General features: G+C 42.9%; 1 protein-coding gene across 1 annotated transcript in view; it reads right to left on the bottom strand.

Annotated features, from left to right (window-relative positions):
- The window catches only part of MUSK (muscle associated receptor tyrosine kinase), a 44,917-nt gene extending 19,277 nt beyond the window's left edge, over positions 1 to 25,640 (bottom strand). Inside the window, exons 1-7 of the mRNA XM_031608343.2 lie at positions 25,496 to 25,640; positions 22,027 to 22,153; positions 18,931 to 19,082; positions 18,021 to 18,148; positions 17,374 to 17,515; positions 3,669 to 3,793; positions 506 to 665 (exon numbers count right to left, since the gene is read on the bottom strand). Coding sequence (XP_031464203.1) covers positions 506 to 665; positions 3,669 to 3,793; positions 17,374 to 17,515; positions 18,021 to 18,148; positions 18,931 to 19,082; positions 22,027 to 22,153; positions 25,496 to 25,574 — 913 coding nt within the window. The 5' untranslated portion in view covers positions 25,575 to 25,640. The remainder of the gene's footprint in view (positions 1 to 505; positions 666 to 3,668; positions 3,794 to 17,373; positions 17,516 to 18,020; positions 18,149 to 18,930; positions 19,083 to 22,026; positions 22,154 to 25,495) is intronic.
- Positions 25,641 to 25,890: the final 250 nt, after the last annotated feature.

Below are 25,890 nucleotides of genomic sequence, written 5' to 3'. Positions count from 1 at the left end.
GCTAAGAGTTACATGGTAGGAAATCTGCCTTAATTTTTGGGTCCTACATAACCACCGAACTGTGTCGTGCATTCACAGGGTGGATGACTGCAGCTGCTCCCGCAGCTCGTCCTTTCTTTCTCCCATCAAGAGATGGGGTGGTAGGAGAGATGCAGCCCAAGAAGCTCATGATCTGAGGAAAGCTATTTTCACCTTGCTGTTAGGTGACACCAAAGTTGGGCTGCAGCCACAACTTCCTCCGCATGGATGGTCTTTCCAAGTGCTTCTGGGACACAACGTACAAGACAGCACCAAGCATGCAGGAAGCGACAGCTGTGCCAGTCTCCCGGGTGTAAGAATATATGAGGAAATAGCCCAGCAGGGCAGGCATTGGTACTCAAATTTAGCTCCCTGCAAACTGTGAGCTCTCCAAGGCCTTCCCTCCTCCACCACCACATTTCCCAGTAGGAAAGACAGGCCTGCAGGGAAGAGTGAGTTGTTAACGACCCCTTCCTACCCAGCATACCTGAAACACTGATGGTTGCGGCAGCTTTGGCAGCACCAAAGTTTTTGCTGTGTTTGTTGGTGGCAAGGCAAGTGAATAGGCCGGGTCGGGTGACGTACACCTGCAGCCTGGAGTCAACCACTCTGTCCTTCACACTTTCTGCTATAGACCCTGCAGAAACCTAAGGAAATGAAAAGCCCACTGCAATGACATTTCCAACAAAGGCAAACAAGCAAACCAAGAAAAAAGAAAGAAAGAAAAAAAAAAAGCAAAAGATTCACCACTTTGCAACAAGCTTGGCAGACAAAGATGAAGCAAACACATGAAAATGGCAGAGAAATTGAGCTGCTGGCATTATTTTGCTGTTTTCATAGCTTTCACAGACAAAAGCAAATGTTCAAGACTTCTCCTATTCCACACTTCAACAGTACTTTTGGAATTAATTTTCAGTTCCAGAGATCTCGGTTTTTCATGACTAACTGCTCCAAGGCCTTGACTAGAAGATTTCATGTACTCAGTGGAGCACAAAATGGCTTTGTGCACCCAAGCCTGGATATAAGCGAAATAGCTTTTGAACTCACTGATTCTGGATTAAGGCAGCCTCTGCCACAACTTCAAACCAGCACTGAGCCAAGCAAACTCTCTATTAGATACCCACATTTTCTTCCCTCCTGCCTGAAAATGTGGAAGCGGCAGCAGGTGTGGTGATATTGGTCAGGTCTTTTCTCAGTGTAGAAATTCTGAGGTGAATGAACTTGGAGCCTGCTGATTTTGGCAAGTCAGAATTGCTTTATCTTCATGCCTTTCCTGCAACTTTGGCACTTGTTAAAATCAGACATTGCACATCAGGACCATGCTTTGCAAGCATAGAGCAGCATTGCCTACTCTGTTCTTCATACCAGTAGGTAGTATCAAGGGAAAAGCGGCCATCTGTGGGCTTCACTGGTATGTCTTGGTCCTAAGGACAGTGAAAGTCATGTGTATCTGGGTCTATCCAAGCAAAGTGCTCTATCTACACATGTAGCAGAGAGGTGAGACAGACTAATCTGATCTGGAAGCTCTGGAAGCTAGTGGAAACATGTTTCAATGAGATCTGTGTCTGCTTCCAAAGTTGTTACTGGTAATAACTAAAAAGCAAGAAGGAGCACATCAGTGTGATATCTTTCTTCAGGAAGGACAGTTTTCTCTCCAGAAAGAAAATACAAAAAATAATACATTTGTTGTGTCCCACTCCAGCTCAACTCAAATGTATGGAAAGGAGACTTGCAGGGGAAGAAATTACTAAATTACGGGACTAACACAAGTATTGTAAATATTGTATCAGAAATGCATGGCAGGCTGGTCAGAGTGCAAAAGCAGGGAGCAGGGATACTTTTTGGCATTATGCTGTCAAGTCAATTCAGATGAATGAGAACTTGGGATATTTTCTCAGAATTGAAGAGTTTCTCTTTAACTATAGCACTGGTCAGATTTATTTTTACAAGTTTTTCCTCCAAGAACCTAGCCAGCACTGAGCATTATCTGCTGCAATCTGAAACAGTTCTCCTGCCTTCAACCCATTTGCTGCTCTTCTACAGAGCCCCAGGTCTGGGCTGGGACTCTCTATGGGATTTTGCACAGCAGTGGTCTCTCATGCCAGGAACCCTGACCATGGAGATCTGAGATTGTTCTTCTCAGCTTAGTCTAAGAAGTACAGAATGCTCCATGTCAGCTGATGGAGTGAACAAAACAGGAACTATGCTTTCACCAGCAGTGACAAATCAACCAGCATACAGCTCTCTACAGGAGTCATGCACCAATGGGAGCTTGGCATAGCAGGGTCCTTCCACTCCTGCAAGAAGCCAATGAAAGCAAGAAAGGTGAAGAACTGGCTGTCCTAAAATATAGGTCCTTAAAGCTCTGAGGCCCTTTGCTCTTCATCAGCCTTCTGAAACGATACCAGTGAATTCTTCACCTTTCTTCTTTCTGCTCTGAAAACTACAGGGAGGAGCATGACCTTGTAGTCACTGGCAGGAGTGGATAAAAAGAGTTTGGATAATGTGGATGGTTAATCCAGAGTCTATAGCAGTGGCCAGTTTGGAAATCTGGAGGATGGACACAAGGGGAGGGAGTACCGACCAGTCTAAGCACAGAATATAGCATGGAATATAATATAGCTATATCACAATAGCTTTAATCTGGAAAATAACCATGTAAGATTGGAGGATACAAAAAGTGTTGGCAGAAATAAAGAACGTGAGACAGCCTGCAGAATAGCCCAAGTTCCTTAATGACATATTTTAATAGACGGAGAGAAGAGATATGGAGCAGGGCAGGAGTAGCCTCCTGAAGTAAGAAATTTCTGCAGGAGGATCCTTTGGTCCTGTTGGACATGCAAGCCAACAGGAATGCCCATGGCCAGCCATTGGCCAGAAGAATCAATAAGAAGAAGAGGCAAATCACTGGCATGCACATAGCTGCCTCTGCGGCACTGTGCTCCAGACCACACAACTTTATGAAAGCTGTTGGAAAACCTGGAGAATGTATAGCATGGCCATTATAAACATGAGAAGGCTGGAGGAAATCCATGTCAGAAAGGGCATAGGACAGAATCCAGTGTTGCAACTACTGGAGAGCTGCTATGGTTCTGGCATACATCTTCACTGCTGGGGGGGTATGCTGAGTGTCAGGGGGCTCTTCAGTCCAGCTGAGGAGCACTGCAATGGCTTATAGGTGGGCATTAAATTGGGTAAATGAAAAGGAGGCACCCACATTAGATGGCCAGAATGATTAATCCACGGATCACTTTCCTGTGAACACCAGATGGTTTTCAAGTCCTGGTACTTGCAGCATATTCTGCCTCAAAACAAGTTTGCTCTATTTAACTGCCTCAGCTTTTCTTATTTTTCGGATAAGCCATTTTGTCATGTTATTGTCATTACATTAGGACAAAGGACACGAAAGCTGGCTGTAGAAATACTTCAACTCATCATTAAGTCCTCCTAGATACTCTGGCCCAGGAGGAGCTTGCAAGCATCTCAAACATCCTTCAACTCTGGCATTCAGATCCTACACCTGGAGACAAGGCAGAGCATTCCATAGAACTGAGCACTGACGTGGGGAGACGAGACTGTCTCAGAGTGATTAAGTAGCAGGCAATACAAAGGGCAGAAACAAGAACTGGGGACAGAAAAGCAGCACTTACAGCTTTTCCATTTTCCAGCCAGGTGACAGTGGGCACTGGAGCACCTGCTGCTGTGCACCGCAGTGTCACCATGGAGCCAAAGGTGATATTTTGTGATTCAGGAGCCTTCAGGATTCTGGCAAAAACTGTGGGAGAAGAGAAAGGCGCTGGGTTAAATGGGTGCTTACAGCTGAGGCTGGTCTGATGCAGGTGTGTTTCCTCCCAACACATCTCCAAACAAGCCACAACCCCTCAAAGAAAGCTGAGCAAAGTCCTGGTGAACAACAGTCTTATGAGAGGGACAAGGAGAGGAAATAAAGTAGGCAGTGTGGTCATATTCCACACATTACAAACAAGATTTTAGGTTTGGAAATCTATACACAGCCCTTGTTCACTGGAGGTAACATGCAAAAACCACCCAGATGGCTTGCAGTGAATAGAAAGGATATTACAATTTGAAAACACTGAGGGGACCGCCATGGTGGTAGAGGTTGGGAGTCAGATAAGCTCATCAGTGTGATTGCAGCAATTAGGACTCACCAAGAGCACCACAAACCCCATTACTTTCTGTGCCATGACAAGCCTGGGTAGTAAGCTTCTATCACTTAACTATGGGGGCAAGACCAGCAAAAGCTTTGGGAAACTGAGAGTGCACAGGATGAGAAGGTTTCAAAGTCACTTTTCACCTCCACTGCTTCTTCCATGGCAGTCAGTTTACTGGACAGTCTGCAGCCAAGGCCTTCCCCTCTCCAAAAGGATAGTTTTACTTTTTTGGTGAAAAGAACGTCTTACAAATTTTTTGCTGAGCAGGTGTTTTAATCCAGAAACATGGATCTGACAAGCCTCCACAAGCTGTATTTCAGCTGCAGCATTTGGACGGCACAGAGGAAAGCAGAGAAGAGAATCATTTCCTATGTGGAACATCTGAATTCTGACCCAGAAATTTCAGTGGAGATGCGTGAATGTGTCTACAGAAGCAGGATGGATAACTCTGTGCCATTTCTTACTCCAGTTTCCTATGCTGGAGAGTGAGTAATGCTTACCCTCTACCTTCTAGGCAGCACAGCAATGACTTAAAATCTCCATCAGAAATTTTAGTAAGTAGACGAATTTCTTTTGGCATTCTTATGTAAGCATTATATTCTGTTTTCCATGTCAGCTATCCATGCAGCTCCCCTTATCAAAATATCAGGTTACATTACAGTCTTTTGTGTTGACCTCTTGTCATTGACCAGTATTTTCTCCCATTTTCCAGATGCATACATTAAGCAACAGATTAATTAAGCAATAGATAATGGTCTCCTGACACACACTGAATGTTTCTCCTGATAGAGATTTCTTCTGTCAACAGCAGAAAAGCCTTCATCTGAAAGCCTTCATCTGCAAAATTATTACTTTCCACATAGTTTTTCCATTCCTATTTGGACTGTGTGAGGGTTAAACTTTGTGTTAACAGAGCATTTAAAGTCAGTTTTGTTCACAGATGTATAGGCAACAAGAGGAATGCATTTCCTAGAAACTTTGCCACTCTGGGAGCACACTCATTCAGTGGAGTCCTGTGCAGGAATTTTTAGGAGGATTAAATTCAGCACTGGTTGAGTGATGGGGCAGGAGGACACATGTTGGACTCCTGGATCCCTTACACTCACTGAGCAGCACGGATGCTGCTCAAAGGGGCTGGCGTGGGACACAGCCCCACTGCAGGTGAGCAGAGCTGCAGTGCCTGGCCAGGGACTTCTCTGAAGAATAAGAAGTGAAATTAAGCTTTTGCCCAAGGTTTTGCTCCAAGTCATTAGCATCAGATGGTTATGAATTCCACCCTGAACACCACAAGCCAAGCTCATGATTACTTTCATACTTCTTTTGGAGAAATACTAAACCTCTGGCAGCTATATGCACATGGCTCCCGCTGAAGCCAGCACTTCAAATCCCAAAGCCAGAATACAGCTTTTCAGGCTTTTCTCATGCTGCCATTACTTGTGTAGTTTGCCACAGAGATCCTGCCCACACAACAACCTTGTTATTCTGATCTAGCCTTGTTGATGCCAGAGCAGCAAATTAACAGCATTACATTTGCCACTGTCAGACATAAACACTTGTGCCATCCCCTCTACCCATTGATCTCTCAAAATCTACATGAACCTTCAGACAGGAGGAAAAAAAAAAAAAAAAACATCCTTCAAAAGTGGCAGCAGATTCATGGTTAGGGAGCAAAGCTCTATTCATGCATAGGGAGCAAGATCAGTACCCCAAGTGGGAAGGCCAAAAATCTGAAATTGGCTCCTCTGGTTCCCCAGTGTGTACTGAGCACACATAGCTGCCGCAGCAGCTATGGCTCTATTGGCTTAAGCACAGCAAAGGCAACATGTCACGCTACTCCAGCCTAAACTACCAAATATGAGGGGAGAAAACAAAGTGACAGATATGTATTCCTGTATTTCTGGTGTTGGCTGCTCACCAGGGCAGGGTGTGTGCTAGTATCTAGGATCACCTCCACCAGTGTAAGCAGGGGCAAGGCCACCAGGACAAGCTTGAGGTCTATCCTGGCAATGGCATTAGTGATGAAATCTATCATGGAGCTAAAGGGAGATACCCAGCCCCCAAAAATATGATTTTTTTTTTTCCATTGTCTTACATGATGAAATGGAAGAAGTAAACAGGAGAAAGAATCAAAGACCCCAGTGGTGCCAAGCTAAGCATAGGGAGATGAAAGGCAGGAAGAGGAAGGAACAAGAAATGGCAATAAATGTTTGTAATATTCACATTATTTGCTGGGCTTAGGACAGGGTTTTGTTCTCATTTTACCTCAGAGTGAAAATCCCCAGAAGTCAGATGATTTCTGACACTTCCACTACAAGTCCTCCTTGTCCAGATCCTCCCAAACATGGTTTTTACCAGGACCTTCCCTCATTTGGCAGTATCATCACAAGCTATCAGCATCCACACAGTGTCCTTGGAGGGGTGAGCAGGGTGAGAGAAAAGGGCTCTGTTTATTTACTTTCATATTTCAGCAGAAAATGAAACAGATACCACACTCAGAGAAGCTGGAAATGAAACCTTGCCAGCTCAAAGTCCAGCCAGCATGCTCAGTTTCACTCCCAAGCCCCCTAATAAATGTCCTTTCTTTTACAGTCCTGCTAAATGATGTGCTGCAAGCCACGGGGCTTGCTAGGAGGCATCTGTACCACAGCCAGCTGCTCTCATTTCTGAGAATTAGGTAACATCATCCAGTCCAAACAGTAGGGCTTTAACCCAGTCACAAAATTTTTTGTGCTATAAAAAGATTAAAGCAGTGTCCCCCTCGTTTGAGCAGCTAACTCTTTCCAGGTGACTTCATCCTCCCTCTGCCTTTGGCTGAGCTGTCTGTCATTTCCACGAGATTTTGGCCTTCTCAGGCCTGTTTTCCATGAAAGCTGGCCTGGGTTGCCAGCACCCAGCTGCAGCTCTGGTGGGCTGTGGCATTCAGGGAAGGGCCAAGCCATACTCAGAGTCCCACAACCCACAGAAACCATCAGCCTCAGCCCCATCACGTCAGGACACCCATAGTGGATGAGTTTTGCAAGTCCTATTGCTTGCTCCAGGCATTAGGCCCTGTCAAGCATGGGTATGTGGTGGAGCTCTCTTCACGCCTGCACTGGTGTTGGTTGAGCCTTGGCTTCCAAAAGAACACAGCCAGTGCTGTGAATGTGCTGTGAAGTCAGCCAGCTGGTGAATGTGGACAAAGTTCATTCTTCAGGAGCTTGCTGCTGGTGCTGGTATACTGTAAAGCATGCCTGATAGTACAAACTGAGACAGGGCCACAGAAAACTCAGCTCTGTCAGAAACCACAAAGCAGCAGTGGGTGCTGGTTCCCTCCCTGTCTCAGCCTGGCTGAATACATGAGCAAGAACTGCTCTTCCATGCTACAGGATCTGATATCCCCACTTCCCTGATAGTTCTGCTTTTATCATAAAAAGTAGCCTTCTGGATCAATATGACAATTACATGCTGGAATTTTTTGCCTGCTAACCTGCACCATGCAGTGGGTGAAGGGAAGTGGTGCTCTGTGCTGTTGGAAGAACTGCCAAGTACACATTGCCTCAGGAACCTCCCCCACTTCAAACACCTTGGCAAAGCCTTTGCCCTCTGCAGTAGTCATGTATAAGCAGTCGGTAACTAGCCTGTAAGCATTTCTTAATTCATGTTTCACAGTGTTTTGGTAGCTCTTTGGTACCTGAAGCATGACAGATTTATATGGCTCCTTCTCAACAGAGCTGTTCTTCAAGCTGGGACTTCACTTGCAAATCTGCATGAAATCATTTATGCTTGCCACCTATATGCTCGGAAGGACCTTAAATTTCTGCCAGTGTGTTTGCAGCCTTTGCCAGTAAGAAGCCCAGCCATGCAAATCCCCATCCAGATTTATTCCTTTCCATCCATTCACTCATCCTGACAAACCTAAACCAGGCAGCCAAGGAGAAGAACTAAGCAGAGGGGCTATGGTTTCTGTCCCATCAGTGAGAGATGAGCGGAGATCTGAAAATACACAAAAAGCTGAAGCACTTGTATTTTCTGACATTTCAAATGAATCCCTGTAAAATCCCAATAATTTCTGAATACCAACCCTCAAAATCCACCACACATCTGGCTCAATAACAAGTATGTGTGCACAGCTAGCAGCACATTGAAACCCAGGCTGAACAAGCCTGGCACAGACCTGGCAGTTAGCATGGTGGGCCTGGATCAGAGCTCAGAGAACAGGTTCTTTAGCAAGCACTACCAGCAGATCAAAGGCAGATTTTCTGCACAGCTCAATGCATACCTCCATACAGGAACAGCTCATGATGCACTTTGGCTGCTGCTTGCACCCTTCCAGACCCTCCTGAAGTTTATTGGGCAATGATTAAACCCTGAGATAACTGCGAGGTCAGTCTTATTTTGATCTTTGAGTAACTCTCATCAAAACTGCAAAATTTAACTTTTGGCAGCCAAGTAATCACAAAGAGGAGCAAATCGCCACAGGCAAAGTTAGCATGAGACACTTCCACTTATCTCTATCAAATTTTTACCTACTTCTGTTTAATCCTCATCCAAACATGCTTATTGCCAGAGAACAATGCACATAGAAATTATCCAAAGGACTAAAAAAAAAAAAAAAAAGTTAAAATGTTGTAGAGAATGTACACAATCTCTGTATTATTAATAAAAGAACAGGACTACTAAGCATCGGCCCCCGACGAGCAGTTTGCACAGGGCCATGTTGTTGCTTCATCAGCCTGTCCCCTTGGTACCATTGCCCTTCTGCTGATTATCATGCTAATCTGGAAGGAGAACCAGATTTGAATTCTCAGCACTTTCTACAAATCTCACAATCTCCAAAGCCCTTCTGCCTCCTGTTACATGATTTGAGAGGTTTGGGACTTTCATTAGGTCTAAGACCTTCTGTCCAGAAATGCACAGCACAGCAGTATATATTTACAACCTGGGTCCTGAGGCTGTACAACAACCCTGTGAGAAAACAGCCAGGACAATCCAAGCTCTGCATGGAAGGGAGGCGGAGGAAATCACATCATCTCCATCCTGAAGCATATGCCTTCAGATTCTCAGCTCTGGTGTCTAATATCAAAGCAAGTTTGTCTTAACCAGGCAATAGCTTTCCAGGGTAACCTTTCTAGGATGAGCTCCAAGATTTATGGATAGCAGAAAAATTTGCTTCAGCAGAAGGCCTCCCTGAAAGCTAAATGCACAGGTCGGCACAGGAACTTCTCATCTGTGAAAGGCTTTGCATGGCTTGTAAATGGAATCCTAAAGCAGATCCTGCAAATATGCAAAGCTATAATAATCAGGAGTAAAATGTAAATAGATAGCTTATATCCTGTGTAACTATATAAAACCTGTTCTGTACGACTGTTCATTTCTATATACAGAGCAAACACCAGATTCAAGGACAAGTGAGGATAATGTGTTCAAATTACTTCCCAAGGAAATGAATAAGGAAATTCTTTTCATATCAGTGCTAGCCTTATAGATGTGCAGTACTTCCTTTTGTCTGTTTCAAAGTGCTGCCTGCAGTGGCAAGTGGTTCTTCTTGCACAGGGGTAATTGCAAATGGCGTTTCCTACTCACCGTATTACGATACTCATGATCATTTCTTCTTCTGATTGCTTGGTTTTCAGTTCTGAAAACTCTGTCAGCCCATCATAATGCAGGTTAATCTCATGACCTTATTCTCAACTTCTAATTTGAGATGTCCTTTTCAGTTTTGGAGCTTTGCAAGGACTGGTCTTGTACAGCAGCACAAAGCAGGCACTTTCATTGTGTAGGCACCCTAGAAATACTGTGTGACAATAGAACTGGTGCTAGGGCTAGGACAAGATCTAGCACCTTACCATTTGGAAGAGCAGTTAGAGTGATTAAAAAAAAAAAAAAGAGTAGGTTATTCATCTCCCACAAGACTCCGTGAATAAGAAAGGTGGGAGAGATCACTGGGAGATTACCTGGGGTGACAGCCTTGAGAAAAAAGGATATTGGCCCAAATGTACCATACCAAAAGTGCACGTTTAAAGAGATTGTATAAAATTTCCCTATTGCTTGGAAAACCTAACTTTCCAACTGTTCAGCTGTCTATCAGTTTCTCATTTTGAAAAGGCAGTCACTCAGGACAACCATCTCAGTGTGCTCTGGCTCCTTAGCTTCACAGCTACAGATAATCTCTGTCCTTGACTCTCTTTGTTGTTGCAGAGGAAAGACATGCTTCCCAGCTGCCACACATAGGCTAGAAGGAATGACAATTCTTGCAGTTACATGAGAAATACATGTCTGTTTTGTGTGCCTTTCCAAGCTCCTTGTTCAAAGAGAGAGGGTTTTTTCAGAAAGAAGAAGCAAGCTCAAAAGTCCATTAAAGAACTGCTGCTAGAAGCCTTGTGCTTCTAGGAGCCCTGCCTTCCAACTCATCAGCACAGGAAGTCATCAGCCAGAGGCACAGGGAGGAACTGGGAGGCACCTGAAGGCATTGAGAGGCACTTTGTGCCCATACCACACCACTGCACAACACACCAAATGCCTGTGCATTGCTTCCCAGGAGGTCTGGGACTGCTTTCTTTCTCTTGCGGCCTGTCCTATTGCTTGTAATTAGGGCTATACACGTATCTGCACATTCTGATAACCTCAGGATGATGATGAAGGCAGTAGGCAGGAAGAGATTTAATGAGATATTCTGGGATTTCAGTTCTGCCCATTGGCACCCTGCTGAGAACAGTCAATTACACTGTGTAATTCTAGGCAAGCTCAGCTCTGTTTTCTTTCCCTGTAGAGCTCTCTGCCCCAAACCCTATGCAATTTTTCACAGCAATCTTCAGTATACTCTGCTTAGCCACAGGACACTACCTGCAGGCTCATGCAGCTGACCACTGCCAGCAGGCAGGAATTATTCTCCTTGGAATGGCCAAATAATGTTCACTGTTGGTATATAACTTTCTCCATGGAAACTGAGGCTGATACTTAAGTGCAAAAAGCAGGCTTGTGCTGTCAGTCTGTTTCTTGGCCAAGGATCCATTTCCATCTTGCTCAAAATGCTCTACCTTGGGAGATGGCACAGACAAAAAGTCAGATTTCATGGCAATAGCCAATCTGTAGGCATGGACACAAGAGTCAGGATAACAGTGCTGATTGGCTGCCAGTGTGATCCCTTGGTACCTCCTTTTCTATGCAAAGAAGCATCAACATCAAAATGTAGAGAACTTACTTACTGTATGATACATGTGGAGGCAGGTTTCATTTGAAATCAGACCTGTCTCTGGAACATGGTCCATCCAAATTGACAGATATCCTAAAATGCATCATTTCTTGCGATTATGGTGTGACTTCCTTATCTTCTGATTTATCTGTGATACAAACTTGTCCCAAGGCTTCAGAATCATAGAATCATAGAATGGCATGGGTTGAAAACGACCATAATGATCATCAGAAGAGGTTCATAAAACAAGTAGTGCCTACTGTCATTAGCCAGTAGTAGCTAATCAAACAGCTAAGACACTGTTTTCTGATGTCCTCTAGCCTGCTATCCTCACACTGTCTCCAATTGTACAGAACAATCTAAGAATGTTAAATATCTAGACTGAATCTACTCATACACTGGTAGATCCTATTCTTTGAAGGGATGATTCTCCAAGGAAGATTTTCCTATTTTTAAGGCTGAGGCAGTTCTCACAAGTGGCTTATAGGGGAACATTTTTGTGGCCTGTGGCAGAGTATTATTTTAGTAGCTAGTAATAAGCAGTAAACTGTGGGCAAGAAAAGACTTCTATCTACCAGGACTGGAACGCAAAAACAAACATCTCAGTCAGAGTAGCATGAGGAGCATTTTCTCTACTCTTGTTATGATTTGTTTCATTTCTGTGTTGTCCACATAGTGTGGCAGAGAAGGAAGCCAAATAGGAGCATTTCAACAGAAGGATGAACCAAACTAGTCTAGATAAAGGATCAGCAGCTCACAATCAATGCCTGTGTTTAGCCAACAGGAAACTGCAAGGAAGATTTGACCCAAACATGTTATGAAATCCCTGGAGGATTCCATTAGCATCTTGATGAGAGCACTGGATTTTCCAGCACTTGTCCTAGCTAATTCTTTTGTTTGTTTCTTTCTTTCCCAGCAGATTTATGATTGTTGATTTTCAGACTTGCCCTTGTACAGTGATGACTTCAAAATGAATGCTTATCACACAGTATGCTCCAAAAATCCTGAATTCTACAACTCTTTGGTGCCACAGGCTAGAGATCAAGTTCAGCTTCATGTAAATCACAAGATGGAGATGCATCTAACTCATTACACAGCCATCCATCCATATATTCTTTCCCTTTAATTTACATCTTTATTTAAATTACACCTTATTTATCACCTTTTTCTTTGTTATTTGGGATATTAAGCTAAAAATGTGTTACTGGACAAACTGGGAATGGTGGAGTTTCAGTAACTGGGTGCAACACTTAGACACAACGAATGAATGTTGTTCATCTTCAGGAGAAGAAAATCTTTTTTTAAAGCTAAAAAACACATTGAACAACAAACATCATCTTCCTACAGCACAGAATTTACACATGCTGCTGTTGAAGTGGAAGGAAACATCTCTGAAGGACATATGACCTTGAATTCTGTTAGTAAATGATTTACCTCAACCCTTTGTACGTGTTAATAGCAGTTACACCATTCAGTTTTGTCCGCAGGTGGTGCTACAGAAATAAATAACACCGTTTCAAAAGCATATGGTTTTTACTTTCACACCTCTTCAATAAACATCTGTTGCTTTTAAACTCTACATAATTTGTGGCCAGTTTTCAATTTCTTGTCTGAGACCTTTTTGTTTTGAAGAATGGAGACCATATGGGACAGAAGTCAACTCTACCTATTCATGAGGTGGCACTTTGCTACTCCCAAGGGCAGCAGGAAGCATTCTCCAAAACAGAAATAAAAACTGCCAAAACACAGAGCCCAGATCAGGTGATGAGGCCTGAAGTCATCAGAAAATAAATTGTTTTCCTGCTGTTTTGCAATACGAGCTTCTTACTTAATTCAGAAAATTGGTATACTTTGTATATTGTTAATAAGAATCATAAGAATCATATCTGGAAAAGACAGCAAGAAAGTAAAGAAAAACCATTCTGAGAAATTTTTTCCATGTTAAAAAAGAAAGAAAAAAGAAAAGGCATCTTCTCTCTCAGTCTCTCAGAGCTCTCACAGAGCAACAACTGTGCCCAAAGTGTAAATATTCTCATGCTTCTTACTAGGCAAGGGTTTGTGGCTTCAAATTTATCCTTTAAATGTCATACAATTTATACATAAAGAGTATGGAGAATGTCATTGTTATACATGTCAAGACACAGGGACTGCCAAGGGCAGTAAATCCAGCAGCTGAACCTGATTGGCCTATGTACAGCTTTTGTTGGACTGGTCCTATTAATGGGCTGGGTCAATGCCACAGCAAATACCAATGAAAACTGAATATCCTGTTCTGCAGTTTGTGTTACACAAAGAGCTGTGTACTGCATGAAGGTAAAAATCTTGGACATCTCACTAATATTGCCTAGCATGTGAACCCCACAGATTTCAGATGTGCAGATGGGGGGCACACAAGAAATACATTCTTGGCACAGCCCAAGAGCTCGTACCTGGCCTGCAGCTTCCATTGACACCACTGGGAATATTTGCACTTCAAGGCAGCTCTCAGTGTTACTGAAGACAATAGCCCTCCTCCTATTTATTTCCAAAGTGGTGATCTTCAGGTAAAAGCAGATGCAACTTCTTAGCCAACATCTTGTCAATAAGGTTTACCCTCTGAATATATGCAGGAACTACAAATCACATAAGCAAGTAAGAACTTCTCCCAAGGCCCTGAATCTAGCATTCATACAGGAGTCTTTGAGCTACAGATTCGCTTTGTGCACTGGTGTAACAATCAGTAGGAAATTTGTATAGATGCTGACTAATGCCTTGGCAAGCTACTACTTCACAGTGTACATAAACACTCTTCTCTTTTAGGGTTAGCAGAATATTCAAAACTGACAATGTAGTGATTAAACTGCTAATTAGCAAAATTATTAAGATAGAAAATGAATACAAAACTACTGTTCAGAAATGCTATCACCAGCAAATTTAAACCGGATTTCTTGGCAAGCAGACAAGATGATAATGCTGTTCCTCTGTCTCAGTGGACACAGTACCTTCCTGTAGCCACCACCGAATGTATGTGAGTAACTGGAAGCCATCTTCACTTGCTAACTTTAACAGGATCAGCAAAGGGGCCACTGTTCAATTCTTTGTCTTTGCAGAGCAGTGTACAGAAGGCTTCCCATGTTCTCCCTCCCCTGCCTGCTCCCTGCTGTCAGCAGCCAGCTCCATGGTGATCATGTTTCTGTCCCTAATTATGCTTTTCTAAAGGAACAAAATATTTCATAGGATCATGGAATCATTAAGATTGGAAAAAAACACTAAGATCATCAAGTCCAACCCCAACCCATCCGCACCACGCCCACTAACCATATCCCTTAGTACTACATCTACACATTTCCTGAACACCTCCAGAGACAGTGACTCCAGCACCTCCATGGGCAGCCTGCTCCAGTGCCCAAATACTCCTTTGAAGAAGAAATTTTACATAATATCCAACCATCCATCATCACTTATACAAATGCACATGGGTTTGCCCTGAACTTGGAGCAAAGGAGGAAAAAGGCACAATCTGGATGGACAGGCTTTTTAAACCCTTTTGATTAAAATCCTAACCCAATTCTGGTTATCAAGGCTTATTAATGATTAGAGTTCACATGCTCATAACATGAATTTTGGAGCAAAGCCTTTTTTTTTTTTGAAGTACCTGTGTAAAGGAGCATGTCTGCGTGCAGTCCTGCAAAAGCTGGATGCCTCCATGCTTTGAACTAATTGCAGGACTAGCATCAAAGCCATTAAAATGAGACAGAAAATTAGAAACCTCATTCAGAAATCAGGACCCGCCTGATCTCAATTTAGCTAGGCATAAATATTTGCACTGCCCTTTGAATGAACATCTGCTTCAGGATTAAATATTCATCGTCCTGCCTAGTCATTTTATTTTATTAAGCCACACTATGCTTGGTGCTAACTCCAGCAAGTGGTAGCAACAAGTTTTAAAGAAAAATATTGTTGTGTTATGCAGAGAAGCAGCAAACAGCATGTTTGCATGAATTTTCTGAACACAGAGCTCCAATTAATGCTTAGGGAAGGCAGTCTAAAGTGCAGTTTTCTCGCTTTAGATTATTATTGACTTGGATCTATCTTAACTTGTTAGCACTGAGGAGGTAGGAACACTAAAAATAACAATAACTTGAGTGAGCTAGGCTATAGGAGAAGAACAAACATGCATGCATATATGGTACATGCACACATCTGTATGTATCTGTAAATATTCATGAGAACTGATCTAAAATACTGAGAGGGGAAGTGATCTGTGTACACAGCAAGCTGCAGTCAGGATTATTACCTTTGGATTTTGGGAGCCAAAAAAGTAAAACAAACATTCATCAGACCAGTTTGGGTGGCAGCCTGAAACAAGGTGTATTATACGGGTGCCCTACCAGAAAAACCAAGGCGAGCCTAGAGAACAGCATCGCTTTGTTCACAGAACACATGAAGGGAACATGAAGGGATAGGTTGTGCAGGAGCACTGAGCTCCCATTGATTAATTAAGAGCTAATCTTTCTGCTTTTAAAAAGAGCATACAGACTCTCCTTTGCAAGCAGTGTATTTGTAGATAAATTTGCTATTCCCTGAACTAACGTTCAGCTGTATAATTCTGGAGACAGGGACAAAAGAAGGTATCAGCCGTAAGAGTCCAGATGTTCGTGCAGTTCCAGCCCATTTTTAGGTTCCCAAATGCTCTGGTAGGTCTGAGAAATAAGACCGCAGTGGCTGAAGCTGTTTTCGTGGACCAGGGCAGTCTCCAAGCACTGCACTGAGCATCTGCCTCAGTCAATTCTTGGTGAGCCATGAGCTTCTCCATCATGGACAAATCAGAACCCAGATCCAGACTCTATTCAGCCAAATAGTCACCTTGCCTCATCAGGAGCTGTACAGCTCTTAATCTAGATTAGAAATAGCTGCCTTCCTGTTTTAAAGCTATTTGAGGAATTTCTAACATCCTTCAGTTTGCACATGTAAATATTATTTAAAAAAAAAAAAAAAAAAAAAAAGGAAGAAAGAAAATTATTGCATTTTTTAAGAAAACGGCAATCCTACAGTAATTTGTAGCTGAATCTAATACATTTGACTTCCTCCCAGGAAAGAGTCAGTGGTTCTTTTAGAAACAGGATCGTACCCTGAATAACCTCTGATAAACTAAATGTAACCTCAACAATCTTTTGAAAATTGGACAAACAGATGCCCTTCTCTACATTTTGCTGTACAGACTGTTCAGTTCTGAGTACAAAACAAATGTGAGCTCTTCTGCTGTGCCATCCATCCCTCTTCTGGCTTTGCAAAACCTTGCTTAACCCAGACTCTCTTTTAAGATCCAGGCACACTGAATGCTTCGTTGCCTACATTTGGGTGCCCCTGCAGCCCACTGTTCTCAGCGCTGGAAAACTGACTATGATTTATACCAGAAAGCAAACACCTTCTGTAAATAAAAGAAGGACAGAACACATAAAGACCAGAAACTGAAAAATCAAATTGGTGTTGGGTTTAGTGGGCAGAAAATGTGCAAGTCCCCAAAGAGAACATCTCTGTTTAGCTGAAGAATCAACCAATTCAGACAGAAAATCAAAGGGAAAAGGGAAGGATGTACACATAATGCTGCAAAATGATATGCTGCAGCTGTCTCCAACCAGTCTCTTTACAGCAGGTTTCCAAAGGCTTCCTTCTTGTCCATCTCCACAAGTCAAACACAGTGCACTGGCGGCACCTTCCAAACAAGAAACAAGCTGACTTCTTGGAACATGTCAGTCAGAAGGGAGAATCAGTTCCTACTCAGACCAATTTCCACCAGACCCACAGCAGTTGTGGACAATGACCCCTTCCCCATCAACAAGCACTGAGCATTAGCGAGGTCAAAAATCCTGTTTCCCACCCTCGTTTCCCTTCCTTTCCCTTCTCCTGCCTCTTTGGCCACCCTAGGATATTTTTGTCAACATCAAACTGGTACTTCAGGTTAACCAACTTAGCTCTGTAGGCCCACAAGGTCAGCAGATAGAGCTGGACCCTGACGCAAGGGCTACTCACCTTCCACAACCACTGTTGCAGGTTTTGAATAGGCACTGCCCAGGCTGTTTTTGGCTACACATCGATACTGTCCTGCATCTTCTCTCTGAACATTGTGGATCCTCAAATTCCCTGAATCAAGAACAGCAATGCGCGCATTCTCCTGCCAGAGAAAGGAGGGCCCAAAGTGAGAATTTTGGGTACACCCTGCATATAAGCAGCACCAAATGTCCTCTTGCAATGTTGGGGCTTACATGCATAAAACTGATTTCTGCTGCCCTGTAACTAACGAATCTGGGCTCAGATCTTCCTGTTCAGCACTGTCACAACACACTAATCCATCTTTTTTTCTGCAGCTCAGTGAATTACAGCTTCAAAAGGCCCTTAGTATTAGCCAAGTGGTTCCCGGGGTCCTATTTATGAAACACTGACAAGTGTATTTTGTAGCATTTAGCCATCCTATTTAGTAGGAATAAATGAAATGTAAAACTTCAACAAACAGAAATTATTGTGAATGTAAGCATCTATAAGATCAGCCAAGGTTTTTCTAAATGCTTTCTTCATAGAAAGAACTTGGAAAAGCTGTAAGTGATGTTAATATTTAGTCACAGTAACTTCAGCAAATAGCAATAGCTAATAGCAATAGTGAAATTTCATTCTCTATTCACCTTTACCACTGTTTCTCCTTTGATCCATGAAACAGAAGGTTTTGGATTCCCCATTGTAGTGCATGGAAGAACGGCCTTTAAACCTTCTATGATCTCCACATTTACAGGTGGTCGGATTATTTTGGGTCCTAAAATTTGAAAAGGCAAAACTTGAACTGAAGGTAAGAGATAAAAGAACAGGACAAGTTCATAGTCATACAACTGCTGCTTTCTCTTTGCATTGTTGTAGCTGAAATACAGATCCTTGGTAGGATGTGAGCTACCTTGGAAAGTAAAACCCTTCCTTAGTGCAGCAATCAAAGTTGCAGTTTTTGGACACAAAAACAGCTACCTTGCATGTGTCCTTTGTTTTCAGGAGTGTGGTTTGACAGCTATTTGAAGTAGGACCTGGGCTGAAGTCCAGATCCAGATAAGAGCATTTCCAGTATTGAAGAATGTTTGCATTCCAGGTTTTGACTTTGGTTTTGGTTTTGTTTTTTTTTTCATAAACAATGCCTTGTGTGAAAGCTCAGATCTGGAGTGAATTGGTTTTTAACTGATTCAGCTTTGTCTCTAGCTCAGCAAGAAGGGCATGTAACCACAATTAACCACTAACTGAAAGATTTGTGACCATATCAGTAAAAATGATAGAGGATTCTTAAAGAAAACTTTAAAAAAATCTAAAAAAAAATTAAATTATTCTAACTCCATTAAAGGTAATGTGCGGCAAATTTGAACTCTTTTTGCCCAAAGACAAAACATAACTTAGTCTGTACTCGCTGGCAGGAAAAAGGATCTCCCACTCAGCATTTTGGGGAATCTAGGTTTCCTTCCATGGTGTATCACTGAGCCAGCAGAAAAGCATCACCACGTGCAGGCTCCAACCTGAGAGCAACTGCGGGGCTGACAGCTCCTCTGCTTTCCTACTTACGCATTTTGACTTGCAGAGCCCCGCAGCTCTGGGCAGCTGCACCAACCCCGTTGTCTGCCGTGCAGCAGTACACCCCGTCATCACTGTCCTCCACACTCAGGATGGTCAGGAGCTGCCCGTTCCTCTGTATGCTGTACCGGGTGTCAAACAGCCTGTGGGGCACAGCACAGGTGGTGAGGAGACTATGTCCATATAGACCAGAGACTGCACTATAAAAGTCAATTGGTTTTACTTCTTATTTTCAATGTCTGCAGACAAGGAAAGGGACTGAAAACATCAAGATGGGCCTTAAAGTTCAGTTTGGGCCTCACTAAACCAAAGAACTATTATAATCACAGAATTGATAGGGTTGGAAAAGACCATTGAGATCATCTAGTCCAACTATAGATCATCCAGACTATGCATAGATGGCCACTGGCATGGTGGTAATGCTACATCCAGCAGGTGCTGGCATCTGCCATTCTGCCCTTCCAAGGACAGGCATGAGCACCAGTAGCCTTAATGCAGCTGTGTCCTGTTTTTTGGGGGGGAGGGTGGCTGGAAAAGAAACACTGGGGAAAAAAGAAACATTCAAAGACTAGAAGATGCAAGGCTAGCTATAGTTTAATGACAGCAGGATTTAACCTGGAGACCTGAGATAAATCCAGAAAAGTTATGAAGTCAGAGCAACAAAGGTGTGGGATTTTGCTGAGAAGCCCATAGAGCAGAGACAACTTGAAAACAAGAGAACATTGTGTGTGCATGTACATGTTAGAGAGACAGGGAGAGTACACACAGTGAGAAAGCAAGAGGGCTGCTCTCTGATCTTCCTTGCAAAGCTGGAAAAATATGGTAAAACCTTGAAGGATGATTTGCATAACATTTCACAATTTTTTCCCTGTTTGACTTTAACACTACCATGCAATTCACTCCAAGAAGTGGTAGGAAAATGGATCTGACCGGAGGACTGTCTCCCAATCTGCCACAAATTCCCAAAGCCTGAGTGGGCTGCTGAAATACTGCAGCTACTGCACAATCTGACTTTGCCATTCGTGGTGTTACAAGTTCAGCTCAGTCCAGAACACACCACTCTATTTCAACAGGTTTTTGACACCAAAAGGAACACATTGAGGATATTCCAGAAGATTAATGCTGACAGTAGCCTCCGTCCTGGCACTTTTTCCATTGAAGCCACATGTTTACATACTGCTTTGTTTTGGAAGTTAGCTTAGCTGTCTGTTCATGGTACTTTGACCTTGGCAACAGAAGAAAATTTCGTAAACAAAATAACCAATATTTATTGCTTGCTTTAGTTAGCCCCTTTGAAGTCTGATACACACACACATAAATATACTTTTCTTCAGAAAAGAAGCCCATGATCTGATCCATTTCTATTGTGCAAATACTTTAATCCATGTTCTTGGAAAGTAACAGAGATATTTTCAGCTTGCCTTTTTCCCTGCCACTGGTTCCAGCTTTTGTATCCACTAGCATCAGTTGTGAACACCAGCACAGATTAGGGAAAGCGATGCAGTTATTGCTACTGTTGCTTCAGAATGGAGTTTCAGACAGGAGAAAACATTAACAAAGCAGCTGAGCTCTGCAAACTCACAAATAGATCTTTTTGGATCAAAATTTTCATTTTTGGTCAACACTGTGGGGAAAACATTGTGGCTCAGAAACAGTGGGATGGCTTTTAGATTGGTGTGTTTATCTTCTGAAAGAGAAAACTGGGGGAAAACTGCCCTGTTTTTCTTATGATCTTATGACCAAAAAGACAAAAAGGCATGTAATCTCCCATGGTCCAACACGACTGACTTCCTCTGCCAGATTTGACTCTTAAGCATGGTATCATGAATGGGAAAGGACTTAGGAGAAAGTTGACCTGATTTGGAAATAACATCCATGGAATATCAGACCTCCACTCCACATCAAGGGCAGTAAGGGATTTAGGAGAAGGGTTTTGATCAGGTTCTTCTGCAGGTGATAAATGTGATTTCTGAAGGCAAGCATGCTTTAGATATCTACTTTTTCTCATTCTAAAATTGATTTCCTGGCAATAAGAACTCTTCCTGCTGTTGATTAGTCTGGAGTCTTCTGAGCCAGCAGATCACAGGTGTCTTCAGTCTCCTAGCAGCAGAAACCATGCTGAAGGAGATTATCTGCCTAACATGGAGATCACTCATGGAGAACAGATCCCAACTGTGCTATATAGAGAACATTCTGTAGCTTTCCATTTCAGTCACTAAGAGCAAACAAGAAAGAGAAACTGATGTGAAGACATCCGGTAGATATGATATGATTTCAGATTTGGATGACTGAATAGAGTTTATTTTGCAAGAGCCTGTCTAGATCAATGGGGTTATAATAATGGTAGTCACTTCCATAACATGCTCTCAGGGTTGCATTTTCAGAGGCATCTTGATGCTTCATCTTTAACATTTGACAGAGTGCAATACAAATAATTCATCTACCATCAGGTGCAAAAGTGAACAAGAATTGCTTGTTGCAACCCCCTCCTCACAAGGTTTCTAAGCATAATGCAGACATTCAGGCAGCAGACCTGGTGAAGTTCTATTCAAATATACAACATCATACTCTTCTGTCAAGGAGTGAACTGAGGCACAGAGAGAGAATTACATATTTGTAACTGGAGAGCAAATTCCTTGCATTACTCATAGCAGAAACCAGCCATCTCCAAGCTCAACATGTGAAGCTGTAAAGGATAGATTCTTCTAACATAACAGAATGAGATTCAAAGAAAATTCAAGGCCACACACTACCATTACCAACAAAGATAGACTGAAAAGAAAAAAATGACCAAGAAAATTACTTCCCAGAATTACTTAAGAAAGCACATAACACAGCAAGAGGTTGGACTACCTGCCCTCAGTATTGATAGCAGATTTGTTTCTGTTGTGGCCAACCACATGTTCAGGCAGGCCCTGGAGTGCTCCTACCACTCCATAAGGAACACAGACTCACATATAATTACAGCCACACTCCTGTTCCTCGCCACAGATCCTTTTGATGCTTCCAAATGTCACACCTTCATTGTGAAGGAAAGCCCTGGCTGTAGTGGAAGGAGGCCCTGAGCAGTCTAAGGAGGCTCCCTACCTGATGGGAATGCTGTTGCGTGTCCACGTGATCTCCGGCTCTGGGTATGACTCCACCGCACACACGAATTTGGCAACATCCTCCACCAGCGCATCCACAGTTTCCAGAGGAGTGCTGATAAAGGGGGCTGCACAAAGAGAGAGAAAGCATGAAAACCTCCCAGTGCTCACTGGAGAGACGTGGTCAAGGAAATCATGCCCCTACAATTTGCCCTGTGATTCTTAGCTATCACACACTCTCCCCTCTGCTCTCTCTACAGGGCACTAGTCAGATCAATCTCTTATACAAGACTAATTTTTACCAAAATGAGGCTCTTAAAGGCTCATCAGCTCTTCCAGACTTGTGGTGTGACTGATGCACATCCTCTCTTTTTCTCACCTATTCTAACCAAGTAGCACTAGAGTTAAAAGTGCAATACCTGTGTCTGACACTTTTATCGCGGACTTGTGATCACAAATCATTTGAATATATCTTCAAAAACATTTTCCTTCACCCTGGTGAAAGTCTTTAAGAAGTGTATGAAGGGATATGCCTTGTGAATTCATTGCAGCCTTTGCACCCCAAGGCACATGAATGTCTTTAATTGACTGGCTGCGTGAAACATACATCCTATATTTGCTGGGCTGTATTTCATTGACAGCTGTGCTGAGATGAGCAAGCTTCATGCCATGTTCCTGAAACACTACCTTGCAAATGTTCAGCAGATGCAACAATCTTCCCGTTCCTTGCTTCCTGCAGCAGTATCTGGCAAACTGTTTTCTCATGGGAAAACCCTTCCCATACTTTATCTGCTAACTCTCCTCAGTGCAATGAGATTTAGCCAAAAAACACCACCAAATTTTCACCTCCTCCTAAGAAACTAAAAGGTACTCCAGCATAAGAGACTGATAATAATAGAAAGCATTTAGCCTAATGCTTTTTTAAATTTACATAAGGGTAAAAACTAGAATTTCATTAGAGTTCAGTTGGAATGAAAGTAAGGCAAGAAAGAATGGACTTCCACCACCAGTTTTACAAAGATTTCATAAACGTCATTAGCACAAACTTTCCTCAGTATAATTTCTGGATTATATGACTTCCTACTGCATAGAAAGAAAAACTTAAAAATACAGTGAAGATGGTGCTAAATATTATATTATTAAATATTAATTAAAACACATCTGCAGCAGATTTGTTCTTGAGATCACCACTTCAAAGTGTATCAGGTTTCCATTTATTGGGTCACTCTAGGTCATACTGAATAGAAGTAATCATCCACATGGCATCCCCAGATGAATCACATCTCAGTGAAACCAAGTGGAAAATTTTCAGAAAGCCTAAATTTCCCTGCAACTAGCAGCTGCCCTAGGAGAATAACTTCTACTGATGGTTATCCTGTCTGCCTCAAAGAAGATGCTGTTCTTTCGTGACTGAGTTTATGAGCTTTTGATGGAATTAAGACTCACTAAAATAGAGTTTTATTATCCAATTTTATACTGTACACTTTTACTGCTGTTGTCCACATGCCTTGATCTCTGGGATGATGCTTTTTTAACCCTTAGAAGTATAATGTTTGCAGTAAAAAAATTCAAAGCAGCCAGTTTTGTAATTGCACTGTCACAATGGAAATGGCAACGTGATAAATAATATAGATTTGCTGTGTGTACACGAATGTTCTGCTCTTTCAGCCAAGTGAGCCTGTCAGTTTTATGTAGTGAATAAATTCATTAGCAACAGATAAGTACTTTCACTGTTTCTCCTTAATTTTACGTATGACAGAATTATTCTTAGTGATGTTATCCACCCGGCATCTCCTGACAGCAAAGACACAACTCTTGGAACAGAATCCAACTCCTTCCTCATGGAGAATTTTGTCCAAGCTGGCCATACATCACCTATAGTTAGAGGGAATTTTTTACACCTAACTTTCTAAACTCTACAGCCTCAGGGAACGACAACAACAACAGCACTGTGTAATTCTCTTGTTTGTTCTTTTTATTTCCCATACTAAAATCAAATGCATGGCCATCAGGAGGATTAAGGCAGTACTCACTTCACTGAGGTCAGAGAAAAGGGGACACAAACCTAGAAGTCATATGGCCTATCTTCAGGATGTAAGAAGCAGTGGAACCGCCATTTTGTCAGTGCGTGGTGAGAGAGACCCAAAATGGTTGAGATGGTGCACCCTTACAAAGGCCATCCAAAAAGCCTAGGTATCAGCATCATTCTAACCTTTCTCAGGAAAGCAGTCAAAACTTATGATGCCTTAATTAGCAGATTTTAATGCAGAAAAATAAAACATTACAATATGTATTTATCGGTATAAAGAAATGGCATTATGTGCATGCACTGGGGCTCTCTGACATTTTTAGTTAACCCTATGGGATTAGGTAACACTGAAAATCAATTAAGCAGCACATCTGCAAAGCCACTCTGGTACCATTTTTCTGGATGTCAGCTGTAGTTTCCCAAGATAGAAGAATGATCCAATGGGCAGTCACGGGGCCCATGGGAAAGCCAAACCCCACGCTGCACCCACCCACCAGAAGCTACCGGGCCATTTGGGTGTGGGTAATGCAGCTACTCACCATGTTTTAAGAGCAGATGCCTATTTCCTCACTGCACTGTGTCACCAGACTAGGAGGCAATCACATTCCTTATTGATTCTCTTGCCCACCTGATCTCATCCTATGATCACTTTGAAACAGAGTGAGGTTCACCAACTTACACTACTGCCATCATAATAAGTTGACATTTTGACTTTAAAAAATTTCATAAAAAACAAGTATTCTTTCCCCATTTTGAGGCCAACCTGATTTCCATTTGTAATGGGTGGGAGCAGCAATGCTGGCCTATCTGCTGACCCCTGGACTCCTTGAGGTTTATCTTGTCTTTATTTTTTTTTCTCCCCTGAAGCTGCGTAGCCCTGAATGCCTCCTGATTACCACTAAGCCCTTTGCTTACTGGATGGTAAATCCTGAATACAAGTGTTTATGCTGGCACCTATGGGACTTTAATGAACAGATAATTTTTCAGTTCATGCATTGGATGAATGCATGCATGTATGCAAGAGAGGAGGTCAAGGCAGTAACTCTCTGCTTCATGTAGCGGACATGTTGGACATTTGTAGCCACATACACATGCTATGCAGATCTCAGAGTGCTGTCTTTAAGCTGTGTATCCCCACAGGTGCAACAGTGCTGGCCCTATGCTCGGCAGCAAGCTCTGTGACAGGACATCCCACCCAGACTGAACCCAAAGCCTTCCTCTTCCCATTGCAACCAGATTCACTGCTATCCCTCCTCCTAGACACAAGCTATTCTCACCACCCCTCACAACAGCAGCCAAGCAACTACTCAATAGATAGGCCCCAAAACAGTAGACTTTCACACATTTTTGGTAATGCCAGTTATGCTATCCTCCCTTCTGTTGCTAGAAATGCCTTCCCCTTCACAAAACCCCCAGTTGGAGCAGAGTCCTTCCAGCAAACCTTTCTGAAGCGTCTCGGCAAGGCTGAGGGCAGCAAGGGTGAGGACGTGCCCCAGGGGCACCACCAGCAGATCTCTCATCTCTGGTCCGGAGAGCGTCTGGCACCATTGAGCCAGGCCAGCACGGCCCCGGTCCCACTGCTGCACGTCGAGCTGCCCTGCTAATGACGGAGCAGGCTCTGCAGCTCTAAGTATAATCAGGAATTCCACATCCCAGCAGCAGTGATGGACGTGGCCAGCTGGTTCGTATCCACTTTGGGCAGTGTGGAAACGTGGGGCTTGTGAAACAAGAGAAAGCAAATCCCTCCTGAATTCCTTCTAAGCAAACAGTAGGGAGGACAATGGGTGAGTGCGTCGCAGGGCCATACCCGATCCCCGAGCTGGAAAAGGAGCAAAA

The sequence above is a fragment of the Phasianus colchicus genome, chromosome Z, assembly GCF_987193195.1.
Source record: "Phasianus colchicus chromosome Z, bPhaCol1.hap1.1, whole genome shotgun sequence".
Taxonomy (NCBI): Eukaryota; Metazoa; Chordata; class Aves; order Galliformes; family Phasianidae; genus Phasianus; species Phasianus colchicus.
The sequence above is the reverse complement of the archived record's forward strand: the minus strand, read 5'-3'. Positions and strand labels throughout refer to the sequence as shown.